Source organism: Gymnoscopelus braueri (assembly GCF_963280865.1).
Source record: "Gymnoscopelus braueri genome assembly, chromosome: 10".
NCBI classification, from domain to species: domain Eukaryota; kingdom Metazoa; phylum Chordata; class Actinopteri; order Myctophiformes; family Myctophidae; genus Gymnoscopelus; species Gymnoscopelus braueri.
In genome coordinates this window covers 56196773-56212792 of record NC_137611.1, presented here as the reverse complement: position 1 = coordinate 56212792, position 16020 = coordinate 56196773, and the positions used below count along the sequence as shown (strand labels likewise).

At 39.7% G+C, this 16020-nt stretch overlaps 1 protein-coding gene across 1 annotated transcript; it reads right to left on the bottom strand.

The window, feature by feature from the left end:
- Positions 1 to 3585: 3585 nt before the first annotated feature.
- abt1 (activator of basal transcription 1) lies at positions 3586 to 15209 on the bottom strand. Its single transcript, XM_080440794.1, has 6 exons — positions 15172 to 15209; positions 13926 to 14008; positions 11719 to 12003; positions 10217 to 10392; positions 9292 to 9465; positions 3586 to 3875 (listed from the first exon to the last, which is right to left on the bottom strand). Exons 2-6 carry the CDS (start codon positions 14002 to 14004, stop codon positions 3681 to 3683), a joined length of 909 nt encoding a protein of 302 aa, XP_080296920.1. The 5' UTR covers positions 14005 to 14008; positions 15172 to 15209; the 3' UTR covers positions 3586 to 3680.
- Positions 15210 to 16020: the final 811 nt, after the last annotated feature.

Below are 16020 nucleotides of genomic sequence, written 5' to 3'. Positions count from 1 at the left end.
CTTTCACTTCTACTCCACTACATCTCAGAGGCAAATATTGTACTTGTACTCCACTACAATTATTTGAAAACTTTAGTTACTAGTTACTTTGTAGATTTTGATTATCATTAGAAAAGATACATTAACCACTTCAGCCCTATATACATTTCGGCTATTTGAATACAAGCTCACATCGCGACGCATTGTGAGCTTGTAGATCTGCTATTTTCAAAAGATTTGTATACATTTGAAAACTTGAAATGGAAATTCTGCATAATGAGTACTTTTACTTTTGGTACTCTAAGTACATTTTGATGCCACTACTTTTGTACTTTTACTTAAGTACATTTTGAATACCTGACTTTTAATTGTAATGGAGTATTTCTACATTGTGGAATTGATACTTTTACTTAAGTAAAATGTTTTAGTACTTTTTCCACCACTGATTGGATTAGACATGACTAATTTTAAGCATAAGGTAACAGCATGGTTGTGTTTAGACTTGAGGTTAGAAATGGTGTCAGAATAGGTCAGGGATCTATAATGTATTTTTTTCTAAGGGTGCAATATTTGAAAAAAAAAAAACATACTTTGGGACCGACTGTATGTCTGTCATACAGTACCTTTGGACTGTATACAAATGCATCACATTTACAACAATATGATTTAACTGCAGCACAATATCAATAGTGTTTGTAAGCCTCATCTGTGCTGTGCACAAAATAAAAACAATTCAGTCTTTTTTTTTTGTCTGTTCAAATGGCAGTGTGGGCAAATGTAACCAGGTATGAAAAGGTCTCTACAGAAATGTAAGAGCAAAATCTTAATAATGAAACAAGATTTCAGGGCCAGACATTTTCTAGTCAGTAAGAATACGTTGAGGATTCTTACAGGGGCCCTCATCCAAGATCATTTCGACTATGCATGCTCCTCATGGTACCACACCACCACTAAGGCCTTAAAAATAAGGCTCCAGACATCCCAAAACAAAATTTTTAGTAAGGCTACTTCTTGGCCTTAAACATACAACTCATCTAACCCTTGCTCATTTTGCTAGGTCGGATAGCTCAGGGTTGAAGACAGAGTACGGCAACTTGTAATGGGCCTGGTCTACAAGATACACCACAACATCCCATGTACCTCAAAGTATTTCAAAAACGTAAATCAAGTCCACAATCACAACACCAGAGGCAGCTCCACTGATCACGTCCAACCCAGATTTGGCACAAACAAGGGGTTGAACTCGCTCTCCTGTTATGCAACAAAAATCCATGTGCTTTTTCTCTGCAACCTTCTAAATAAAGTATTCGGTTAAAGTAGAAATTTCAGTGGAAATGCAGATCTACAAGCTACAACACATTGTGAGCTTGTAGATCTGTTATTTTCAGCAAAGAGATTTGGTGTAGAAGGAAATACCAGCAGAACTAGTATAGAGCCCTGGTAGTAAGTACATAAATAAGTATATACTGTTACTGTATAGGGTTGAAGTGATCAACACATTTAGACCGGGAAATAATCTGTAATTTTTAAATTTCTTTGGCTATTCGAAAATAGCAGATATACAAGCTCATGTTTTCTAAATCATAGTTTTTTTGAAAAACATTTGTTGCTATATCAGTGGTGCTCATACTTTTTCATGTCAATGACCCCCAACATTATATGTATTTGGCTGCGGACACCCATCTCAAAATATTTTGTTTCAGGGACCCCCAGAAGTAAAAAAAACAAACATTTTTCACACTCATTCAAACCTTTTGAATCAGAATGCATGTTCTATGCCAGGGGTTGTCAAACCTATTTTATGGGGGAAATGTTTTGGTGACCCCAGCCCTGGATTTAAAGAGCTATTTCAAAGTTGAAACTAGAAAAAGTGCTCCTCGGAGCACATGTCTCCGCCAAGTGAGGTACGTTATTCTGGCCTCCTGGTGGCGCCAATGTGAAAAGGGTGCCAACCGTGCCATTTATTCTTGCATTGACACTGCATTCATGATTTGAGGCATTTTGTTCCAAAAATGTGTTTTGCTAAATTAGACCTGCTGGTGGCGCTATAACAGGCCAATGTGAGAAGGGTGGCATTTCTTCCTCGGCCTAGTGGGAATGTGCGTGTGAAATTTCACGGAAATCCCAAGCTGTGTGTATACTTTGAGGCTTTTTGTTCAAAACAGACCAATCCTGCAAACTTTGGAAGCCAACCTTAGGCAATGAGGATGGAATATGGGAAATCGGACAGATCCGTGTTGATCACATGACTATAGTGATACTGTGTACCGATTTGCATGACGTTTGGATAAAATTTGTAGGAGTAATATTAAAAAATGGGTTTTGCACAAATCGGCCTCCTGGTGGCGCTATAACAGGCCCATGTGAAAGATTTGGGGCAGAGGTTCTGAATTGGCATCCAGGGAGTGTGTGTGCACAGTTTCGGAGCGACCGGGCCAACGGTGCCGGAGATTAGCTGGTGACAGACGGACACACACACGGACACACACACGGACACACGGACGGACGGACGGACAAGGGGTAAAACATACTCTCTCGCCATGCCTTCGGCCTGGCGGAGACAATGAAGAATATGTTTAAATGAAGCATATATTCGTAAGTATGTAGGAATATTTAATATAAAATGCAACTTTACAACACTGACTCCTGTAGATGTGTCTTACAACAGGTTATAACAATAGCTAATGCTTTGCAGAAGAAAAGCCTACTGGAACAGAATGCATGTACACTGCTACAATAATAAACTTTATTAGTCATAATTACAATCACACAATGCAGCTTCATGTGTTTTATATCAGCCGTTCCCAAACCTTTCCATGTCAAGGACCCTAAATAGTCACAGTCTCTGGCTTCAACCTCCCTATTGTGAAATGGCCTAAAACAGGAAATGAAATAGCAGATCTACAAGCTCACAAGGCATTGCAATGCGATTTATTGTGAGCTTGTAGATCTGCTATTTTCGATGTGTATCAGATGGTCCTTACAGGCCTAAATAACAGCCAATCAGAACGTCCTATGGCAACATATTCTCACGGGACAGGATGAGACCAAACGGCAAACGTCTGACGTGACGGGGGTCCCCTTCGCGTCATTTGACGCCGTCCCCATCACTTCCACATTCCTGGGATGTGGAAGTGGCGTTCTCAAACCCAAGACGTTAAAAAGGATGACGGCTCCGCTAAACAAACAGTTAACCCATTCAAACTGGGAACGCATCTGTGTAACCACTTTAACCATTATTTTATACTTTGGCTATTCAAAAAATAGCGCGGCACTCGTATATCTGCCATTTTATTTTAATCGTGAACATTTGTGCAAATCTTTGAATATACATATATTTTTTTAAACTTCATTTTTAACTCAAATCTTTGCTTTTGGGGGTCCCTGGAACAAATTTTTTCATGTCAAAGACCCCCAAAATGATATGTATTTGGCCACGGACCCCCATCTCAAAATATTTTGTTCCAGGGACCCCCAGAAGTAACGATTTGAGTTACAAATGTTCGCTTTAAAAATATTCAAAAAGGTTTGCCCAAATATTCACGTTTTCTTTTGTAAATAGCAGATCTACAAGCTCATAGTGCGGCACTCGGCCGAGTGCCGCGCTATGAGCTTGTAGATCTGCTATTTAAAAAAAGCCAAAGTATAAAAGGTTAAAATGATTGTGATGCTAAATAAACACATTTTGGCCATGGAGTCAGTCAGTCCTGGCTCTGGTTGCTGTTGAATATCTTGGCCAGCAGTGACACGTTGGACTGACTCTTGGTCTCGTGACGGTGGCTCTTGTCCCGCAGGGAATTCTGGGAAACCGCCGGAGGTTTATTGTTCTTCTTCTTCCTGTTCTGGATCTCATCCTCTGTCTGCCGCTGAGAAAACTGCCACTGTTTGTCCTGAACCTATAATATAGATTAAATACATTATCTGTACTGAACCTATAGATTAACATATAGATTAAATACATTATCTGTACTGAACCTATATATTAACATGTAGATTAAATACATTATCTGTACTGAATCTATAGATTAAAGGGATAGTTCACCCAAAACAAATACTTTTTTCCTATTGATTAGTCACCCCATGGAGACTTGAATTCAAGGATTTTTTTTTGTTTTGTCTCATTCCCAAGACAATAATTTGATGACCAGCGGACTGGTAGGCAGCGGTTCCGGTAGGAAACTCAAAGGAGACTCTTTGTGTCTCCTACCAGAAACCGCTGCCGGTCATCAAATTATTGGCTTAGGAATGCGATAAAAACTAAAATATATCCATGAATTCAAATCTCAATGGGGTGACTAATCGATAGAAATAAAGTCATTTTGGGGGTGAACTATCCCTTTAACATATAGATTAACACAACAGAATCAGAATCAGCTGTATTGTCACAACACAGGTTTACAGGTCTACACAAGTGGATTAAAGGGCTGTTTAACTTTAAAACATTTCTAGGGTAATTTTAATTAGGGCTGTGAATCTTCTGCTATCTCATGATTCGATTCCGATTCTTGGGGTCATGATTCCGATTTTTTTCTGTCTCTGCTTCTAGTGACTGATATTGTCCTTCTAATGAATGTTAGACTCATTAAAACACACGTCTCTGCTTCTGGTGACATATATTGTCCTTCTAATGAATGTTAGACTCATTAAAACACACGTCTCTGCTTCTAGTGACTGATATTGTCCTTGAGTCCTTCTAATGAATGTTAGACTCATTAAAACATACGTCTCTGCTTCTAGTGACTGATATTGTCCTTCTAATGAATGTTGAACTCATCGAAAACACAAATCCCTGCTTCTGGTAACTGTTATTATCCTAATGAATGTATACTAAGTATGTAGGTTTTAAGTGGTAAATTAAAGCAATAAAGGTGTTGCATTGTGAGCTTGTATTTCGGCTATTTGTCAAGGAACGTTGGCCCCAGAATAGGTACACTAGGTGTTAAAAACAAGACCCCACCCAGCCCCATAAAAAAACTATTTTCCCCGCTTAAGTCCAAAAGGGTGAAGGGATACAAGATCCTCTCACTAGCAGGCTGAGGAACAGTTTTTCCCACAGGCTATCAGACTGTTAAAATGAAAGTGAGAAATGAAAGTGCAATAACTCTTTGTACTCTGCACTATGCACTTTCTTTGACTGATATTCTTGCTCTGTGGTTACTTTTAATGAGTGTTTTTAAGTTGTTTTATGGTTTTATTGTATTGGAGCTTCCAAGCGTAAGTTTTTCACATGTATGCACCTAAAGAGTGCACTTAAGTGTTAAGTGCATTCTGAAAGTAATCATCAATGTCTCTACCGCTCTTTAGTAAATAGAACATGCATTTTCAGGGGTACCAATTTCATCCAATCAGGAGAGAGAACCGATACAGGATAAACAAGTGACATTGGAAATGAGACACAGAAGTGAGCAGACAAAATGGAACTAGAACACAATCTAAACTGGTAAAAAGATACTCTCTCCTGATTGTATGAAATTGGTGTCCTGCCTGAAAATGTAATTTCTGAACAATATACCGTAGAGTTTTAACTTTTTAACAAAACTTTTTTTTGTTTTAACACCTTTAACACATTGGGTGCCAGAGGTTTATTAAAATATTATACTTTGAGTGCCAGGACTTTTTAAACATTTTGAACCTTTTTCAAGTAGTCACAAAAAAATTTCAGTGATCACCGTCCTCACGGTGATCCCCTCATTACACACATACAGGTCTCGTACAATCGGGGGGAAAAAATTTAAAACATTCGGAAATCCATTCCATAGTTGCAGCCAGTTCAAAAAAGTTAAATTAACATTGTAAAAAAAAAAAGTGCACAGGAGCCGAGATACAGGTTTTTGAAGTCATAAGTTAACCAGGAGGTGGATTGGAGTCTAAATCTTGTAGGAGTGATATTTCCTGTTGCTGTGAAGGAAAAAAAAAAAAAATTAAAAAAAAAAAAAAAAAAAAAAGTAATTATTATTTTTTTTTTTCAAAAACCGTATATTTACGGTTTTGGCACTCAACGTTAGTATGCGCAAAACCGTATATATACGGTTTTGGCACCCAATGTGTTAAGTAGCTAAAGACAGATAGAAGTTTCAAAGTTTCAACATTGATACTGTTGAGTTCTAATGGAAGCATGAATAGTGATTTCACCTTCATGCAGTACCTCTTATCAACCAGTAGGTGTCCTACCTGACCACACAATGTAAATGTTTCAAGAGAAGAGCAGGGAGACCTACTACAACCATTGTACATGTAACAGTTATAATAATAGGACTAACATTGCATTAACACAATCTACCACCGTGATTTCATACCCCCCACTTTTTGCGAAAAAGATATAAAATGTTTTTATTGATATTTTTTTTTGTTGATAATAAAATCGGTAAAATCAGGCAAAAATAATAATTAAATAACATAACCCTAACCTAACCCTAATCCTAACCCTAAAACCGAAATAAAGTAACCAAAAATCGGAAACAAACTAACAAAATCCGCCCAATAAACGAACAGGCCGGTCACATGCACGCGCGCTGTGCGTGATGTCCCGCAAAAGGGGTTCACCTGTCCCTCAATGGGATAGCCTGTTTGGAGGTGGTCACCCTAGTCTACTGTTTTTTACATTAATGCCCTACTTCGTCGATGTCGCACAAAAGTAGGGAAAATAGCCGATCTACAAACTCACAACACGTCACTATCAGCTGATTTAGCTATTTTGCAGGACAAAAAATGTGAACGTGTTTCCACCCGACAGCAACATTATGCAACAAAGTTTGGGAGAAAACATTATCATTCTAATAACTGAGTAAGTCTGTCCATTAGCCCGTTAAGACCGGGAACGCATCTGTGTGTCATTTTTAGATTTATTTGGCTATTCCAAAATAGCAAGCTCATAGCGTGGCAGCTTGTAGATCTGCTATTTTTAAATAGCCAAAGACATCTACAATGACAGAGATGTGTTCCCGGATTGAATGGTTTAACCCATTAAGACCGGGAAAGCATCTGTCATTTTAAGATTTCTTTGGCTATTCAAAAATAGCAGATCTACAAGCTCACTGTGCCGCGCTATGAGCTTGTAGATCTGCTATTTTTTGAAAAATTGTCCGCGGCCAAATACATTATCTAAAAATGTTTTCTAAATCCTAACAGTATGTTGCTATATCAGTGGTGCTCCAACTTTTTTCAATCTCAAGGACCCCCAAAATAATATGTATTTGGCCGCAGACCCCCATCTCAAAATATTTTGTTCCAGGGACCCCCAAAAGCAAAATAATAATATTGGAGTTAAAAATGTAATTATATATTCAAAGATTTGCCCAAAAGTCAATATTTTTCTAAAATAGCAGATCTAAAAGCTTGTCGCTCAGCAGCACTCGGTGCTGCGATATGAGCTTGTATATCTGCTATTTTTGAATAGCCAAAGAAATCTAAAATGACACAGATTCTTTCCCGGTCTTAATGGGTTAAAAGCTAAATAAATTCAAGAAATAGAGAAAAACACCTAGGGAAAAAAACTCGTTTTTATCCCATTTGTAAAAGCGTCTGTGGGGTAGACTGTGGGGCTCTCAAGTGGGTGGGGGAGGGGAGGGCAGTGGAGCAGAATGCCTGGTCGCCCATGGTGCGGCGCTTGGTCATGGTGGGGAGGGTGTTGGAAGAGCCAAGGGTTCGAGCGGAGGTCAGCCAACCTGTTAACCTACTTTTTGACCCCAGGTAGGGTGTACTTCCAGAGAAGCGGACTGAGTGGCCCTGTCTTTCCCTATAGGACTGACCGTGGGTAGCTACCTGGGATGTAAGTTGGGGCTTGATCAACCCCGGCTGGGTCACCTGGGCGAGGGTGTATGTTGCGAGACCCGAAACACCCTATGACCCCAGGCTACAACACTGATGATACATCCCAGGTGCATCCATGTGATATATTCTTTATAGTTAGTGAGTCTATTTATAGTGGCTCATAGGAATTAGACTACGTGACAACCAGGAATAGTTTGGTGACCACCGGAGAGACGGGTGACAACCGGAATGTAGACGGCATACCGGGAGCAGTATGGGTTAGCGCCCCAGGCTGTGTCTTCCGTGAGGAAGAAGCCCAACAAACCCACGGTGAGGCCTTTAGGAGGGCCATTCCAGCAAACCGCAAGTGGAGCTAATACCATTAGACGGCCCAATCTAGTGGTATCGACCCAAGGAAACATCACGCCAGAAGGAAATGTTTGGGTCGGGGCGGTGCACCGGATCTGGCGCAGCGCTCAGGTCCTGGACCTGGTGAGACGAAGGAGGAGCCCGGCCAGGAGACAACCCACAGAGCCTAGTCCCTCCACGTGCCAGAGCCTCCCCGTGTTCAGGCAGAGTACTTCCGGAGAAGCGGACTGAGTGGACCTGTCTTTCCCTATAGGACTGACCATGGGTAGCTACCTGGGATGTAAGTTGGGGCTTGATCAACCTCGGCTGGGTCACCTGGGCGAGGGTGTATGTTGCGAGACCCGAAACACCCTATGATCCCAGGCTACGACAGTGATGATACATCCCAGGTGCATCCATGTGATGTATTCTTTATAGTTGTGTTGTTGTCGTTGCTTTTCCGCTTTTGTTATTTGTTATGCCATTATGTTTACACTTGTAGCACTTTGAGATTTGTAAACATTTTATTAAAATGTATTATTAGAACAGCAGGGACATACTGTAGGTTTAGAAAGATAATACCTCAATATCATAATTCTACATACTGTGTAATGGTTTAGGAAATGTTACTAGTGTGGAGGACTCCTATCACACCGTTTCCAGTGGTGTAAAGTAACCAAGTACATCTACTCAAGTACTGTACTTAAGTACAATTCTGAGGTATCTTTTACTTTACTGGAGTATTTCCATTTTTCAGTACTTTTACTTCTACTCCACTACATCTCAGAGGCAAATATTGTACTTTTACTACACAAAAACTTTAGTTACTAGTTACTTTGCAATTGTCAATTATTATATTATAAAACATACATTAACCATTTTATTTTAAACATAGGCCATTTGTAAATAGCCGATCTACAAGTTCACAACGTGTCGCATCGCGACGCGTCGTGAGCTTGTAGATTTGCTATTTTCAAACATTTTAGTACTTTTACTTTTGGTACATTTTGATACCAATACTTTTGTACTTTCACTCGAGTACATTTAGAATTCCGGACTTCCACTCAACAGAGTATTTTCTACATTGCAGTATTGATACTTTTACTTAAGTAAAATACCTGAGTACTTCAGTGACTGTTTCACACTCACACAGACTGGTACTTGGGCCTGACTGAAATGTTCAGTGGTGACATTAGATCTCTGGTGTTTTTTTACCTTGTGTCCTTTTCGGTGTGGTTTGGCCATGTTGTGGCTCTTCTCCACAGAGCTGAGGTAGAAGTTGGTTTCTCTCTTGGCCTGAGACACTTCAGTCCTCAGTCTCTGATGCAGCACCGTCTGCTCATATGCTAGACGCTCACTGAGATGAGTCCAGTGGAACCTGTGGAGATACTGCGCACACGCACACACACACACACACACACACACACACACACACACACACACACACACACACACACACACACACACACACCTATTTTCAACTACAACAGCTAAGTGAACCAGCATCATAACGGACCCCACCACCCTGTTCTCATGGAAGAGGTACAGGAGTTTTAAAGGAGTAGTTCACAGAAAATCTTATTTTCAATAACTTACACACCCCATGAAGCATTGAATTCATGATATATTAGTTTGTTTTTGTCGCATTCCTAAGCCAATAATTTCATTATCGGCGGAAAGATGCTAATGTATCCGGTAGGAGACTCAAAGAGTCTCCTTTGAGTCTCATACCGGAGAGACCGCCGGTCATCAAATTATTGGCTTAGGAATGTGACAAAAACTAAACATCTCCATGAATTCAATGCTTCATGGGGTGTGTAATAAGTCATTTTTTGGGTGAACTACTCCTTTAAGGCCAAAACCAGCCGTGTGCTGAACAGCTTCTTCCTGAGTAAAAACTGCACCCAGAACTCACAATTTATACCTTTACATTGTTTCCCAAAACAGCTAAAATAGCTAATCTACATGCATTGTGAGTGAGTTGGCTTTTATGAAGTATTTGATTTATATATTATTTGTTGTATTACTTTTTTTTGGTATGCCATTACATAACTTCTCCTTCAAGGATGGTTCTAATGGAAAAGTGAACGAACAGTTTGTTGAGAGAAGCAGATAGACAGGTAGACAGATAGACAGGTACCTTCATACACCACAGGTCAGAGTGAAAGCGGTTATGCTTCTTAGCACCCATGGGTGTGTTGTTGAGAGAAAGCACCACCCGTTTGGCCACCCGTTTGTCCCGGAACTCCACCCATCCCTCTGTGAAGCCTTTTCCCTTCAGCCCCGCCTTCCTCTTCCTCCTCCTTACCACATTACCTGGGGGGGGGGGGGGGGGGAGACGAGACAGAGAGACACTTTACAACACCTCTGTGTGTGTGTGTGTGTGTGTGTGTGTTGTGTGTGTGTGTGTGTGTGTGTCGAGGGCGAAGTGTCCCCAGAAGTATAGTAGAAGTTGATAAACAGAGGACAAGGTTTGGGGTTAGGTTTAGACTTTTAGAGGTTAGGTTTAGGGGTTAGGATTAGACATTTAGAGGTTAGGTTTAGGGGTTAGGATTAGACTTTTAGAGGTTAGGTTTAGGGGTTAGGATTAGACTTTTAGAGGTTAGGTTTAGGGGTTAGGATTAGACTTTTAGAGGTTAGGTTTAGGGGTTAGGTTTAGACTTTTAGAGGTTAGGTTTAGGATTAGACATTTAGAGGTTAGGTTTAGGGGTTAGGATTAGACTTTTAGAGGTTAGGTTTAGGGGTTAGGATTAGGTTTAGGGGTTAGGATTAGACTTTTAGAGGTTAGGTTTAGGGGTTAGGTTTAGACTTTTAGAGGTTAGGTTTAGGATTAGACATTTAGAGGTTAGGTTTAGGGGTTAGGATTAGACTTTTAGAGGTTAGGTTTAGGGGTTAGGATTAGATTTTTAGAGGTTAGGTTTAGGGGTTAGGTTTAGACTTTTAGAGGTTAGGTTTAGGATTAGACATTTAGAGGTTAGGTTTAGGGGTTAGGTTTAGACTTTTAGAGGTTAGGTTTAGGATTAGACATTTAGAGGTTAGGTTTAGGGGTTAGGATTAGACTTTTAGAGGTTAGGTTTAGGGGTTAGGATTAGATTTTTAGAGGTTAGGTTTAGGGGTTAGGATTAGACATTTAGATGTTAGGTTTAGGGGTTAGGATTAGACATTTAGAGGTTAGGTTTAGGGGTTAGGATTAGATTTTTAGAGGTTAGGTTTAGGGGTTAGGATTAGACATTTAGAGGTTAGGTTTAGGGGTTAGGATTAGACTTTTAGAGGTTAGGTTTAGGGGTTAGGATTAGACTTTTAGAGGTTAGGTTTAGCTGTTAGGATTAGACATTTAAAGGTTAAGATTAGGGGTTAGGATTAGACTTTTAGAGGTTAGGTTTAGGGGTTAGGGTTGGAGTTATACATGATTTATATCTACTTGTAAGGTTGTGTTGCACACCACAAATTGCAGATCTACAAGCTTGTGGATAAGGCATCCCTATTCTGGGGGGAACATTCAACAAAAACAGCCGCTCTGCAAGCTTGTGACGCGTTGTGAGCTTGTAGATCGTCTGTTTTTGGCGAAGACATTTTGTGTAGATGGTATTCTGCGGTACTCCTGGACTTTGACAAACCCCTGGTGTAATGTAATGAGATTACCTTCAGGTTGTAGGAAAATGCGTCCTATCTCTCCGTGGGACGCCAGCAGGTTGCGCACGTGTCGGGGGCGGAGCCTGGGCGGGATGTAACCCAAATACACGATGCCCGGAACGCACTTCCTGTTTGGACAGGAAGCAGCAGCAGCATCGCCGTTCTTCTTCTTCTGCTGCTCTGTGGACAGAGCGGCAGCCTGCAACTGGACTCTCTGACACTGGGGAGCGCTGTCGTCTTCATCGCCATCACCCTCCTCTTCCTCATTCAGCCCTTCATCATCATCATCATCACCTAGGGATCAAAATAAATCAAAATAAATACATAAATACATAAATAAAAATCTATTTGGGGGAAAAAGTGAAAATTCTCTTCTTTCCTTTTGCAAGCGTTTGACAAATAGAGAAAATGGCTACAAGCTCACAACGGGTCGCATTGTGATGTGCTGTGAGGTTGTATATCTGCTATTTTCACTATTTTTGTGCAACGTCATTGTATGGCAAAGTATAACATAAGTCTTAAGTGGTTACTCACACTAATTAATTTTAAAAAATATAATAGAATTTGATCAGGTCAAATTGTTGATATATTAAAACAAATATTGTCGCTGTCTGGCAGAAACCAGCATTTTTCAGCTTATATTTATTTTTTCATAAATCAGTGCTATTGAACACCCTTAACTTTTTTTTTTACGTGTATTCAATACACGCTAAAAAAACGTTTTTACCAATACACTGTATTGGTAAAAAAAACAAAAAAAACAATGAAAAGTATTTTTTTTTAAACAAGTGCTTCATACAAAAACAACTAATATAACTCCATTGGATCCTCAAACTTTCCACCAAAGGGGGGTGGAGTTAGCTGGTTTTGCTGGCTCCAGGCTCCACCCCCTTTTGACCTCCAACCTCATTGTGAGCTTGGAGGTCCATTCAGCTGTTCTTATCAATGATGAACAAAACCTCCTAACAGGCACGCCGATTTATGTGCTCGGCCGTGGGGGCTCAACTCGAACCGCAATAGCCCCGCTCCCCCGCCACCTCAGCCGCGACCGAAAAAAAAGGATGTTTCTCTGTCTGGGCTATTGTTCTAGGTGTCAACGGTGGGAACCCATCGCCAACTGAAAATGAAAAACAGCGCCCTCTGCTGTTTGTTCTATGTCTGTTGGCTCTGGGCGGAAGAAAACGTAACGCCAGTGCACAAGGAAACCGGGGTTTAGGTCTGCCTTCAGCTTTCACTTCCGGTGGGTGCCACTATGTTTTCATTCCCACTAAGAATATTTCTACACGGAACACTAACACCACTTCTCCCAGAGAACATGGATCGTTTTGGTTATAAGCCCACTTGTTTCTATGATGAAAGAGTAAGTTAAAATGTGAATATCTTTCCGTGGTTTTGTCTGCTCCGCGGACGCTATTGTTAAATTAGTTTGGGTTTGTTTCGAGGGGGAAAGATCGACGGACATGTGAATCCCGCCCACTACATTTGATTGGGTAAAGCGCGGCCTGCTTCCTGATCTGAAGGCACGCCCACTTGTAGCCCAGTGTGTACATGTTATGACGAGCCTTCACGACAGATTCCAACGCAGTGCAGAATCTGTTCTTGAGAGATTAAGCTGTTCTTATCAATGATGAACAAAACCTCCTAACAGGCACGCCGATTTATGTGCTCGGCCGTGGGGGCTCAACTCGAACCGCAATAGCCCCGCCCCCCCGCCACCTCAGCCGCGACCGAAAAAAAATGATGTTTCTCTGTCTGGGCTATTGTTCTAGGTGTCAACGGCGGGTTAACACCTATCTGCGCCCCGCTATAGTAATAGTAATGGTACTGTAAGTTTGAGCCTGACATCTGAGATTCATGAGGGGGCTGACCAATTGAGCGTGGGGTCGCTGGCCCCGAAGCGGCGTCACTGCCTCCTAACTCCACTTTTTGTTTTTTCATTTTCTAAAAATGAACACTTTGGAGTTAGCTGGTTTCTGCCCAACAGCAGAGATATATAAATTATCCACACACATATATATATATATATATATATATATATATATATATATATATATATATATATATATATATATATATATATATATATATATATATATATATATATATATATATATATATATACACACACACACACACATATATATATATATATATATACATATTTAAAAAATTGCTTCTCAATTAATGAATAATGTACTGGAAAGATGCAGCCCTACCATCTTCATCATCATGGTCTTCAGAAACCTCTTCCTCTTTTAACTCTTCCTCTTTGCTCTCATCGTCCATTCTCTCCATTTGTCTAAAACAAACAAAAACAACAAAACAGTTACTAATAATGTTACTTCATTGAATGGAGTCCCACAGGGCTCTTACATATCACTAAATATGTTTGACACATATAGCCAATCTACAGCTTAAACGATTTTGGTTGTTTCTTTATTATAAAGTTAAAGCTCTATATTATTAAAGCTCTATATTATGATAGTAATCATTGTTATAGAGCAGGGGTCTTCAATGACCACTTAGCTGAGAGAGAGATGAAGAAGGACCTCCATAGTGGGGCTGCCTGCTTCATCTGTCTCTTATTATTGTGTGTACAACAATTGTGTTGCAGATTCAACTTTTTCATAGATTTTGTAGCTTCATAGACAGTAACTGTCAAACAGTATGTTGAGTAAATTAATCAGTGTTGGGTATAAATTGTGTAAAATGTGTATTTTCATAGATCTAACCACTTAAACTTTGGTTCTGCACTTGGTCTGCTCTTTTTTCCCTCTACACCAAATTTTCTTCCCTCTAGAGTAGAACATTGGTTCTCAAAGTGAGGTCCGAGGACCCCAAGGGGTCCAAAATGTGTTAATATAGCGTCACAATAATTTTAAACACTTTAACCATATTTTATACTTTGGCTATTCAAAAAACAGAAGATCTACAATCTCATCTAGCAATGAGCTTGTAGATCTGCTATTTTTGAAAGATTCCTGGCACCATTTCTTTATTTTTTTGGATGGGGGTCCGCAGCCAAATACATATCATTTTGGGGGTCCTTGAAAAGGTTTGAGAACCACTGCATCTGCATTTAGAGTCATCACGTTTTACGCACACACACACACACACGCACGCACGCACGCACGCCGGGTTGTAAACAAACCTCTACCTTACAAGGTAAAACAATGTGTTTCTAAGGCTTCGGTTCAATACTTTTCCTTCTGATGTTATCCTTCATATGAACAACATTTAACATGCAGATAAACTGTGAATAAAACATGAAATATAAATATATGTTTACCTTCTGATGTTATCCTTCATATGAACAACATTTAACATGCAGATAAACTGCGAATAAAACATGAAATATAAATATATGTTTACCTTCTGATGTTAACCTTCATATGAACAACATGTAACATGTGTGTGAATAAAACATGAAATATATAAATACAAACATTTCAATATGTTTACCTTCTGATGTTTTCCTCTAAAACGTGGGGACTGGGGAATCAACTCCTGTCGCATGTTAATGACGTAGGCAGGTGTGTCAAGTGATACCAGTGAAAGAAGAGAACTACAACTTTGAGGTTTTCAAAATAAAACTAGATTAAAAATGACTATCAAAGTAGAGATTTGAAACTAGCCCTGAAACATGACTGTCATATCATCAGTGGTGGAAAAGGTACCCAGATATTTTACTTAAGTAAAAGTAGCAATACCACAATATAAAAATACTCTGTTGGGGCACGGTCACTCACACTGCACTTTTATTTTACCTATGGGGCGGAATCTGCCAATGCTTTGTCAATGCAAATGCGTGGATTCACAAGAAAGATGCGCAAGATCATGAATCCACGCATTTGCATTGACAAAGCATTGGCAGATTCCGCCCCATAAGTAAAATAAAAGTGCGATGTGACCGTGCCCTTACACGTAAAAGGCCTGTGTTCAGTATGTTCCTCGAGTAAAAGTACAAAAGTATTGGCAACAAAATGTACTTAAAGTACCAAAAGTAAAAGTACTAAACTGTTTGAAAATAGCAGATCTACAACGCTTTACGATGCGATGCGTTCTGAGCTTTTTATAGTATGATAATTTATATCAGCAACGAAATTACTAAAGTTTTCAAATAATTGTAGTGGAGTAAAAAATACAATATTTGCCTCTGAGATGTAAGCAAGAAGTAAAAATAATGAAAATTTGAAATACTCCAGTAAAGTAAAATTACCTCAAAATTGTACTTTAGTAAAGTACTTGAGTAAATGTACTTAATTACTTTCCACCACTGCATATCATGAAAGTCATGGATGAACTTCAACC

What these genes read in the sequence shown, in the direction of transcription:
- abt1 (XM_080440794.1), bottom strand. Translation starts at nt 14,004, where the DNA reads ATGGAGAGAATGGACGATGAGAGCAAAGAGGAAGAGTTAAAAGAGGAA. An exon ending in AGACCATGATGATGAAGATG is followed by an intron (nt 12,004 to 13,925) that starts GTAGGGCTGCAT and finishes TTTGATCCCTAG; the next exon opens with GTGATGATGATGATGATGAA. An exon ending in CATTTTCCTACAACCTGAAG is followed by an intron (nt 10,393 to 11,718) that starts GTAATCTCATTA and finishes CCCCCCCCCCAG; the next exon opens with GTAATGTGGTAAGGAGGAGG.